The 12503-nt window shown below is 36.2% G+C and overlaps 1 protein-coding gene across 1 annotated transcript in view; it reads right to left on the bottom strand.

The window, feature by feature from the left end:
- The window catches only part of STK32B (serine/threonine kinase 32B), a 171108-nt gene that overhangs the window by 142319 nt on the left and 16286 nt on the right, over positions 1 to 12503 (bottom strand). Inside the window, exon 2 of the mRNA XM_086746706.1 lies at positions 3703 to 3758. Within this exon, the coding sequence (XP_086602832.1) occupies positions 3703 to 3758 (56 nt within the window). The remainder of the gene's footprint in view (positions 1 to 3702; positions 3759 to 12503) is intronic.

Genomic DNA, 12503 nt, shown 5'->3' with positions numbered 1-12503 from the left:
ATATTATTTAGTAAAGTAACCTCAATCAGTGCAGATGTGATTCTGGGCTCCCATCTGTTTTACACCAGTGTAATTTCAATTATTTCAGCATAGGAAGTCATTTCTTTATACAACCAGATTAATCAGAGCTAAGTCCTATGTCTCAGCATCTTAGACAAACAGGAGAAAGAGTTTGAACATTGAAATCACCATTTGAATTTAATTTAAGCAGGTCAGATTGTTCAATATTGTTCTGCTCCCAAAAGCAGAAAACCTGAAAAAAAATGGTACTATAATATCCTTGAAAACTAGTTGTTGCACCTCAATACAAATTATTTAGTGGTAGTGAGCCTATGATTAAATGGTTACTGTTGCATTGTAAAGAACAATGACAATTCTTGTATTTCACTCCTAGTCATTTTTGTACTTATTGGATAATCTTCAAATATGTATTTTTTGCAATATTTTGTTTGATAAGAATGATGGCTCTACATACATAAAAATGGAAAAATTTAGCCAGATCAAACATTAGAGAGCACTTTTAAGGTAGCACGTGCCATGAAGAAATGGCTACTTAGATCAGTGTTCAGCATTTTTGGTTTGAGTATTTTAAATCGTCTACTTCTGAATTGACTTAGAAGGGAAATATTTAATATATTAATAAAACCTGTTTGGACAAAAATTCTGACCTGTCCCACTTCAAATTTGGAAATACTAACAGCAGTAACATACCAAGCATAACTAGCTTAATGGTCTTAAAAATAAAATCATCAATGTTTCCTGTTACATATGAGGACACCAAAGCAAAGCATAAGCAAAGAGCTACCTTCATCTACCTAGCAAAGGAAGGTGACTGAAGCCAGCAAGTCTACTTTTAGAGGAATGCCACATACCTCATGTGAGTACGACCTGGGTACAGACACCTACACCATGTATGAATACATGTGCCTGTGTATACATACATGGAGGAGGTGAGACAAGTATTCAGTGAACGGTCACACACCAGCCTGCCATAGCTTGCATATCACTTGGCTTGAACAAAGGAACTGTTGACTTAATGCAGAAGCTGTGGCTGCAATGGTCCTATGCAGGGTCAGAGCTCAGCTTCTTCATCTGTCCCTTACCAGCGTGCAGCCTGAGCTCTGGAAGGACACCTTTCCAAGCAGAGAGAAGTGAGTTTGGTTGTTTCTGGAAACAAGAGCATGCTTCTTGTTTCTCTTCTCTCCACACCCATTTCCTACACTCCTCACAATTAGTCATGTATCTTCACTTTTTCTGTGGAAGATGCTACAGTCCATACAAGACTGCACCTGTTCTTAACATGTCCCCGAGAAACACCTTGTACTGAGGCAGTGGCTTAAAACAGGTGGCCACTTCTCAGAAAAGAGAAGCTTTTGAGATATGAAGCATTTGATAACAAATGGCCTAGGAGTTCCTATAACAGCAAATGTTGCTACTGTGAATTAAAAATGCCAAAGGAAAAGTCAGGGATCTGCTTTCTGAAGCCGGCTGGGAGGGACAGAGCGGAGCCACTGAAGCAGTCAGCCCCGACAGAGGAGGTGAGGTGCTGAGGATCACCTTGAGCTCTGTGCACAAGAACGAGCTGAGCTGCATGGAGTCTCTGTCGTACCAGCTACCTCCTGCAGAGGCCTAAGGTTGCTGTAGCAACCAGAGTAATTCAAGAAATATTGAGAGGAAGAGAGAGAGAGAATGCAATTGTACCAACAGCAATAAAATAAAAAAGTAGAGCATGTCTTGAAACATCCTGCCGCTCTCAGAAAACCAAAAAGGCCACAGAGCAGCCATAAAGGAAGAAGGCAGTTTAAGGAAGGCATGATACTGAACACGGTGTTATATGTTGTAGGATGCTAGACTGCAATAGATCCCAAACAGTAAACAGCGAGTCAGTAGAGATTAGAGGTCTTGCATAGTTTGCTGACATTTTCTGCTGCCAGGTGCTTCCAGAAGGACAGTAACAGGAAAAGTTGCCAGCAACCAGGCTTCTAAATGAACGATAAAGGCAAGACTGACTCACAGAGAAAGGCACTTGAAACAGTGACTGATTTACCATGTTGTGCTTTTGGCTATGGTATAACAAGTTGTTTTAAAATGAGTTTCTTTCTTTCCCTGTCTGCGGAAGGAAAAACAAGGTGATTCGTCAGAAGCTTGCATTCATTTGGGAAAAATAAGCCTGTTCCGCCAAGGACTCTTCTGTTGCATTTGACAGCTGCAAAATAAGAATTAAAGTTTAGAGAGGACTTACGCGTGAGTCCTTTCTTGCATTAAATGTGTTCTCTCAGGGTTGTGAAACTCTATTCTCACTCATACATATCCCCAAAACAGGTTCACAAGAACACTGCAGCCATATGAACCTATGAGAAAACCAGATGTTTCTAGAAATACCATGGAAGCATTCACCAGTTTCCTGAATGCCATGGAGAAAAGAGGATCCAACATCAACCAACGAGCCTTCAAAAAGCACATCAGCTTTTTTTTATTTTCCTGCATGATGTGAAAGGTTGAGGGCCTCCTTTAAAGGGCAGAGACAGTAGAGGTATGAATGGGGAAGTTTTGAAGAAAGAGAGGTGCAGGTGATCTTTGTGATGGCCAGAATGATTTGGATATATCTTCAATTGCTTATCCTGTACCTAACTTGTGCTCCTGGACCTCTATTTAGTTTGACATGATATTCTATCTCTGTATTGTGGTAATAAACAATCATAGATCTCCAGCTGCTCTGATTTTAAAGGGGTTCTTGAATACCATTTTGCACTGGCAGCGTATTCTCCTATTGACCTTGAAGAGGGTTTCTCTTGAAAACTACTGAACCAAATAAAGATCATGCCGTGAAGGACTATGCTGTTCTGCAAGATGTATTTCCAGCCTCTGTAAAATGAATATCATTTTTCCTCATGGAAGGCAAAGAGTCTGCAAAATCCTGTGTATATTCTTAATGCGTAACTCTAGAAGTACCTCACCAGCACTCAACTGGAATATACTCAAGAATCACTGAAATCAAGATCTAGATAGCTATTGCTTGATCAGTCACTGACAATATACTTCACCTTCAAATGTACTCCTGCAAGTAATAGTTTCTAATATTTTTATAATACGGTTTTCTCTGACTGCATGTCCTCATATTTACCCATATTAAAATTTAAAACCTTGTTATAGTCTTTATTATAGGAAAGAAATGTCTCCTACTCATGTGTAAACAAACCATTAATCTTCTCTGTTTCAGCAAAAGCCTGTTGAATTGAACAAACATTTACTCAATGGTCATAATTACAATGTGTGTCAGTTTATACAGCCCCAAGTGTATTGAATCTATGTAAAGTGCCTTTAAAATACTGCAATTATTTTAAAGACATTAATAAGCCCAGCGATTTAAGAACAACATCACTCTAGTGCACTATCTAAAAAAGCAGTCCGCTCCTAATTTTTTGTTTGTTTTGGTTTGGGGAACTGATTTCTAAATTCTGCTAATCCCCATTGAGTAGACTTAATTATTATTATAACTTTTACTCAATTAATTTTAGTGAATGCATTGTAATAGAAACAATTTAATGAATAGTCAGACTCTCTTCATGCTGATGTTCAGATGTCTTTAAGAAGCAAAAAGTTAAAAATCCTGTGTTCCTCTACCCTAGTCAGGTCACATGAGAAATACAAAAAAGAATTCTCTATTAGACTTTTAATTGCTAAAAATAAATTTATTCTTACCTTTCCAAAACTCCCTTTCCCAATAGCCCGCAATATTTGAAAGTGGTCAAAATTAACTGCAAAATAAAGGAGAGAAGAAAAGGAAAATAGTTTGTACAGTCAGAATCAGAAATCAGGTAAGAAAATAAATGACAGTGTTTCCAACTAATGTCATTTTACCACGTAGTATTTTCTTTTTCTCTTAAAACACCAAACATATTTAATAGCTAGCAAAGAGGTTTGCTTCAAAATATGCTCCACTCATTTTATCCATTAACTCATCTTGGCCCTATGCCACCAGTGCCCAGTATCTCCAAAAAGAAACATATTTCTGTCCTAACCAAGTAACGAGACAGCAGGTTACCATTTCATAGCCATTAGCAAAAACTACTCAGCATTTCCCAGAAAAATTAAGATCTATTAAAAGGGTGTTAATTCAGGTAAGTAACACCGTCTGCTTACAGATACATAGTAATATAAGGAATAGTATTGTTACAGTAATCACTCTGCAGGGTAATTCCATATTCTGTTACAGTGATGGAAGCTTGCTCCATGCTGAGCTAGCAGGATCAGCCCCCCCTGAACTTAGCCACCTTAATATAATAGAATAGTGTGGGTTGGAAGGGACCTTCAAAGGTCATCTAGTCCAACCCCCCCTGAAAGGAGCAGGGACATCTCCAACCACATCAGGTTGCTCAGAGCCTCATCCAGCCTGGCCTTGAATGTTTCCAGGGTTGGGGCATCAACCACCTCTCTGGGCAACCTGTTCCAGTGCTCCACCACCCTCAGTGTAAATTTTTTTTTCCTAATATAAGGAAAATTATGTATCTTATAATACATAATGTATCATTATGTATCATAATATATCATTGTATCATATATGTCATTCTATATCTTATAACACATGATGCTAATATTGTAAAATTATTCCATAGATGTGGAGTAAGTTTGTTTTGGGAGATTTCATTTTAGCTTGCCAGTAGAATGGATTCACTCCCACTTCATGAAAATCTGACAGCACATTCTGCCCTAGACACTGGTTTGCTGTGAAGGTGAGTGAGAGATTTCACTTCTCAGAAATGTCATTATTGGTGGTGTTGCATGAGACTGAACACAGTATGAGCTTCAAATCTCTGGTTCATCTGTAGGTCTGGTGGTTTAAAAAAAAAAATCCAGCAACATCCTGAACAAAACTGACATGAGGCCACTCGAACACAAACATTACCATGTGTGATACAGTTTTTACAGTCACTTGTCACATTAGAATCACACTTAAACCTAAACTCAGTGAACTGGAGTTGACAAAGTTCAGCCAACTTAACAAGATTTTTTTTAAATTAAAACTTTCTTATGTTCCTGGCTTTGGCTTTTTACCTCTACCTATGCACCTGTCATTGCCATTACAGGAATTGACAAAACTATGGAGACAAACTGTCACTGGAAAAAATGTGGTAACATGAAAAAATACAACAAAAATGTGACTCACATCATGATGAAGAAGAAAATCCTGTAAAACTAATAATACTTCGAATACCTCAAACTAAGCACTGAGTAGGAAGTTGCAAGTTTTATATATATCAAGGCACTGAAAAAGGCTAAAATCTTATTTTCTCTGTTCCAGTAATATCTCATTTACACTATTAATGTCACTTATAATATATTTAAGCATTTGTTTATTTATACTTGCTTACATTGTCTTCAAGGAAATGTGGTTGCTCCTTTCATTAGTGCAGCTATAGCAACCACCTTCCTGGTAATTGCTGGAGACCAAATCAAATCCCAAGCTGGCAGAGCTGAAAGCAGTAGACTCCAGTCTTTAGCAAACAAGCATAGTAATTCTGAATATAACAGTTTTAGGATTCAGATACTAAAATGAAAATGCATAACTTTGCAAAGGATTTATAAGTTGCTTGGAAATCGGAAACTGGAAAACAAATTTTGTGCTGAATCACATAAAAGTTAGGGTTACCCAGATGTTTGAGAAGCAAGATTGTCTATCAATGACCTGCAGCTGGGGTCTCTGCCCAGAGATTTTACCTGTGGGGCCCTGTTTTGTAATTCCTGCTGGTCAATCCTGATGTGATGGACAAGATAGTCAGTTTAGCAAAACCACCTTCTGCACAGACATACATCAGCTTAAATCTTGTTCCCACAGGTAATCCTTCTCAAGCGCGTGCCCCTGAACAGAGGATTTGAGAGCTTAATGACTGGGATCTTTAAGCTGATCCTTAAGTTTAAGTAGGAATTCACCATTACATTGAAAATGTTCAAAACTACGTGTTAATGTCATTCATTTCTTTGACAGGGAAAATTCTGGAATTTTTCCCTCCAGCATGCTGGTGTTGTCTGTGTCACTCCCCTGCTTTCAAACCTTCTCATGTTTCCTGTTTATTTTACCAATTTTTAACAAACATTTAAAGAAAGATTAGTTTGAGTTTGTTCTTTACCTTGCAGTCATTCAACTGAGGCCAGTTCCCAAAAACAACTAGAAAACTGTTGAAACAGTTGGTAATTACCTAAATTTAAGTCTAGCCACATTTCAGTATGATTTGACTACATATTGTCCTGAAGCCTGTCTGGTTTTTAAATGTATCTGTTCGATGAACTATTTCTGTTTTGTAAAACTAAGATTAAGCATTTATTGATGGCTATGAAAAGGACATTTTTTGTCGTCCACGTAATTTTTATTCTATTTTTCTGTACTTCCTTGTTTAGTGGAGCTTACTGCTCTGAATGACTAGAACAAACTTTTTTTTAATTGGATTTAATAGTACATTGGACTTTTGTAAGAAATAAATTTTTAAATGAAGCATTAGACCATGAAATTTAAGATGGATTAATAGTAAGTCAAATAAGTTGTTAAAAAACATAGCCACAATGATTGAGCAAATTTTCTCAATTTTTATGTTTAACATGGATAGAAAGTGGGACTTCACACTCTCAGATCTTCAATAAGAAAAAAAGAGTATTTTCTTTCTACAGTTCACTATCCCATAAGCTTTATCTTAAACCAAGATATAGCAATTGCAACATGTTTTGTGCAAGAGAAAATGAAGATAATTTTAAGTTACTACAGAAGTATGTAAACACACCTGAGCTTGCATTCAAAATGAGCTAGGCTTGCAACTGCTGTGGTTTTCTGGGAAGGGTTCATTCACTAAGCACTTGGTCTCTTTTGATTACTCAAACATACAACATTGTAGGTTCAAAAACTGGGGAAGTTGCTCCCTGGGGATGTGAGAAAATGATAATAAAAGTGATACTTATGCAGTTGAGACTAATATCAAATTCAGCTGAGTAAGATGCTTTAAGCAATGGTCCCGTCAACAACAGATCAGCCATGCAGAAGTCACATTAGTGTCACAGCCCTGATAAACAGTGAATGGTCAATCTAGGTTCACTGTCATAACTATATTAGTCATTTTCCTCAGGTGTTTTTAATCTCACACTCAGAACTTTGGGCTTGTTTTGTTTATCACACTTTTCTTTTTAGGTTTTGTATGTGCTTTTTCTCCCTTTTGGTGAAGTTTCAGCACCACAGGGTCACCATTTATTCTGAGAAGAATTACAGCTCCCCATGACCTCTGGTATTTCCAAAGTTTAAAATATCATCAAGGTCAGACACTGCCACTTCATCTGTGCGATGAGGATATCACAAGTATTGTATCCTTATCCTGTAAAATACAACATGTCTAACTTGTGGAGCCTGGTGTTGTAGCTAACGACATTTTTCTAGTGCAAAGCCCTGCTGAGATAATGATGTGGCTGGCAGGACACTTTCTTCAGTAACAGTAATATGACTATTGCTCTTTTGAAAATAGCTTTCTTGGTATCCTTTACTGAAAATGGAAAAAAAAATATTTTCCAACTTTTTGAGCACTTCTTTCATTTTACTACCACACCATACTTTGGAGATCTTAGACATAAGCTCTGAATTTGAGTCTTAGAGTATGGACATTTTTCAGAAATCAAAATTAGTTTATATTACCTTCAGCTAATTTTTCATACAAGAAAAACTCACAGAATGAAACTGTGAGCATTAACAGTATGAGAGAGTTTCCTTTCAGTTGTATCAATTTTCATCAAGTTGGAAAATCAACAAGTATTATAATCTCCCACCTTCATCCCTAAAAAAGTCACCATTAATTGAAAACTGAGAAGGATTATGGAATAAAACAGATATCTGGCTAACTAAGGGAGAAAATAGATCAGCACTTATGGCATCTGTTGCATGATATGGTATTAGAGTGATGGATGCCTGTTAACTTCGGTAATGAGCTATATAGGCATATAAATTCAAGTATTTTGTTTCTTTCTGTTTAGTCATGCTCAAATAAACCTTAAATGGATTCCATTGCACAGCTTCAAGTCTCAATTAATAACCTGAAGTGCAAGTATCCCTTACTTTGATTATTTTCATGGTTTTGAAGTAGCCCCATGTAGAGCATTTTCCAGTAGTTTGATCTTGAACTAATAAAAGCTTGGATGGTGCTAATGGGATTCAGAAGCTGAAGGAAAGGTTGTACCCTACTTGCCAGGAAAAGTAAAAAATGTGGTTCTAGCCATTACAGATACTTGATCAAATGTATTAGCATTCTCAAAAACTATCAGGAATATCTAGAAGGATGGTGCAGTGTTTTGTGACCAACTTGTACACAGGAGTCCCTCTACTGCCACAGCCTTCTCACATGACCTTAGGCAAGTGCTTCAATATCTTCTGCTGCTGTCTGTAGAAACATGAATCATTACACCTCTAAACAGCTGTAAAATTAGGCACAGGAAGTAGTTTAGAGCTCAGATACACAAATCATCGGGAGAGTAGTGACAGCCAGTTCAAGTAACAGTGCTTTATAAAAGCACTATAAAGATTGAAAGCCATTTTCAAAGTGTGAAATGTGTATGCTGCTATGGAAGTGGAGGTACAGAAATCAGTAGATGATTGGCTCAAACCCCACATATCAAGTTGCCACCAAACTGAGAGCAGAACCTGGCTCCCACTTCAGACCACGCCATTTCTCAGGCACATCTTTCCAACTGCATGAGTGCTGATGGAGTTGATAATACAAAATTTTTTAGCAAAAAATAACAACTATTTCTTGCTCCACTGCTCCCCAAGGACAAAGCATACTTTGGGGAAAATATGTGCATTCCAGACTATTGGGTTTTTACAACCATACTGCAAAAACACTGAAGTGCCTGGATAGTTGTAGTGGAAATGTGTCTTATTCTTTTTTTTTTTTTAAATCAGCATTATATACAAAATGATATATGTTAAAAAAAAATGAAGTCTTTACATGAATTCACATCTGCTGCATTACTCGAGTGGTACAGTGATTTGAACAAAAAAAAAAAAAGACAAAAAAAGAAGTTACATTGATGCAGATCGTGACATGTTTGATTTATGATGTCATACAAGAACACAAAATTTCTACCCTTTCATTTGTAGTTTTGCTAATCTAAAATATTCTCATGTTAGCCATCATTTGTTTAAGTGTAAATTACATCTAGCTCAAGAGGCAACATGTGTATTGGGTAGGTTCTACACAGAGCTGACATCTGTTCTTACTGCAGCTGAAGAATATTTATAGCATGTATATGTGATTAGTCCAAATACACTCAGTAACCACTACCTGAAAAAAACTTTGCATCTCCAAGAGCAAATATCCAATCCAACAGTGTCAAAGTACAAGCATATACATGCTTTGCATCATAAAAAAAAAAATAAATTAGAAGCCTTTCAATTCAAGAAAAATTGGAAGAACTTAATAAGCTAAATCGACATTCTCCTTCCCTAGTTGAGTCCCACTGATTTATTTGGACAGTCTGGCAGCAGCCAAAACCAGAACATGACTACCAAGGCATTAGGAGATGTACAGTAAAGCTATATTTGTAACACAATGAGCATTTCAAGACATCTAGCTTCATTCTCACTGATCTCAACAGAAAACAGAAACAAGGAGATGCAATGTGGCCATCAGCCAAGAAAATATATTTTTGTTTAAGTCTGAGCGCTGTCTTAAATGTTGGAGGTCTGTTTCAGGGTGTTTTAATGTTTTCTGCTTCTATGTGAATCAGAAAAACAGAGTAATAACTAAATCAAATTTTCCTTCTGGATTTGGCCTGTTTGGTTTGACCTAAGTCAGGTTTGTCCTGACCAGACATCACCGCTATTAGGATTTCAAACCAGTTCTGCAGGCTTCTTTATATGTCTGTCTGCTTTTCAAATTCTGCAGCCTTTTCCAGAGAGACCCATGAGGCTCTGCTGACAGAACCTCACTAGGTCTCAGCAGCCATCAAAGCTTCTTAAAATTGCTACTGTTCTTCCACACAAAAACACATAAGATGAGTAACCAAGTAGATACAGTCATATATATTCAGTACTCATGATGGAGTCACCAGCTCAAATGGACATAGACAGGACAAACATGAATAGTGCTTACAGTAAGGGACATAAAATGGTTAGGGTAGTCATAAGGAGTCACATTCCATCATGGTCTGTTCATGAGAAGTGCACTAGTGAAGAACAATACTGTTTAAATTAAGTATAAAACAAATTTTTGTTGATGGAATAATAAAGCCAGGCATATCTTTGAGGTGAGCAAAGAATACAAAATCTGTATAGCTCCATTAGGTTTCTGAGTGGAATGGGCCATTCCTTTACATTAATTGATTGGAGATCCTGCTACTTAGAGAGGGTTGCTAAACTGAAGGACAAAAAAAAAGCAGTTATAGAGCTAGGTTTATATCTTTAATGATGGAGGACAGTGTTTTCTATCATTGTATTTAGGGGTCTTTTCATTTAGATTGTATTACAATGTTTAAATTTGCCAGGCTTAATGAGTGTTTTAGTATCAATACAAATGATTTCTCATTATTATGTTAATATTTTTTTATTTGCAATTAGGAAGAATTTAAGATCTTTGTATGTCAGATAAATGTAATTTGAAAGTCAGCTAATCTTGCTTTGAACTTTAAAATGCATTTCAGTTTGATCATGTTTGTAAACTGAATGTATGGAAAAAGTAATCTTTGCCTCTTGGGAAGTTCTGATAATTTACATTCATAATAAAAATGAAAAAGATTTGGCTCTTAATGGAGCAAAATAATTGACTTGATTTGAAAATGTAATTTTCCTACTTTATCAATTGAACTAAAGGATTTCATTCTGAACTGACACTACTTTTTCCATTTAAAAAGATCACAGATTACAATAATCAGTTTCCACTCTGCTGCAACTCCACAAGTAGTTCACAATAATGTCCATCTTAAAATAGGAAATACATACTTCAGTTTCTTTAATCAAAATGAAACATTTCTATATTATCAAAAGACTTTCAGTTCAGACTTCTTGGTTGATCCGAAGCGGCTTCTTTCAGGGTAGTGCAGTACTACACTGTGCTTCCTTGTAATGATAACTATGTCCAATCATCTATGAGATGATGTTGTTGGCTGGACTGTATCTCCCATTATGTAGATATACCCATAGCATTTGCATGATGCACGCTTGTTCACTCAGAGATGGTGATGTGTTGGATTATGGGAGATGTAAGCAGGTACAAGATTTAGATCTACAGAAGGGAATAGGAGTATCAGATTCCAACACCTTTGAAGAAGTGTCATACCACAGAAATGTAGTCTAGCTTTGAACTGACCCAAAATCAGTTTGAAAATGTAAACTTGAATTCCATTCAAACTTTCAAAACCAGCTTAGTTTTCCCAGTATAAGGCTTAATTTTTGTAAAGGACAATAATGGCATTTTGATTTTGCAAAAAGTTTAACAACGCGTTAAAAAGTTATCCAGAGGAAAAGTCAGATCCAAAAAACAACTAAATTTTACTCAAATTAACAAACTTTTATTTTAAAAAATCCCAACAGAGTTTCATGTTATCCCCCATCTATGTCACCTTCAGGCATGATGAAGTGGAAGCAACCTCTTCTCTAGATTGACAGAAATGGGGAGAAAACCTCAGTACTATGGTGCTGAAAAACTATAATTTTATAACTCTCTTATTTCTATATTCTAGCCATAAATAATTGACACTATAGAAAAAAGAGTGGGCTAAATAACATCTCCCATCATGCATTACAGGAACTCTTATTTCCTTATGTTAATCCTTCTACAAAGTAGTACTTCACATGCAGTTTAGTGACACATCAAATTCACAGAATATTTAGTTGATGTACAGTTTGCTCATCAAAAGCAGTGCCAACATCATGGGGATCTACACCATATTCAGTGAAATCCACCTCACATTGTATCATTAAAAGTGTGGTATATTCCTAAATGAATGTGGAATTTTCTGAATACATTAGTTAAAATGAATATTGGAAAGAACTACAACAGTCTACCATTTTGCAAAATCCTATAAAACCAGACTAGAAAAATTTGGTGAATCAGCTAATGATTTACACTACTAGAGAAAAAAAGCATATGTTGCCACAGCCAGAAATAAATTTGAAATCCCAAAGAAAACTAACATTTGAAAACAACCAAGCTACTAAAGAAAAATATGTTAGGACTAATTCTCAAAACCTTTATTCCCTTTTAATTCTGTAAAAGAACATAATTCCTTTTCTAACGCTATTCTGTAAAAGCTGTAAAAGAAATGAAGATGCAATTTTGCATTCACAAGAAGACTGCAGCTCCTTGGTAAACAAGAATCTGTTTGAACCCAAGATATAAATGAAAATTTCTCTTCAGAGCTGTTTATATCTCTAATAAGACAAAACAAAATCATACTGCCATTAAAAACATCAAGTTTCTGAAATATATCCAGTAGCTACCTGAAACATGTGAATCGAAGTTCGTTCCTTGGGAAAG

This window comes from Chlamydotis macqueenii, chromosome 4 (genome assembly GCF_036417535.1).
Source record: "Chlamydotis macqueenii isolate bChlMac1 chromosome 4, bChlMac1.mat, whole genome shotgun sequence".
Classification (NCBI taxonomy): domain Eukaryota; kingdom Metazoa; phylum Chordata; class Aves; order Otidiformes; family Otididae; genus Chlamydotis; species Chlamydotis macqueenii.
This window is presented reverse-complemented; position numbering and strand designations above follow the sequence as displayed.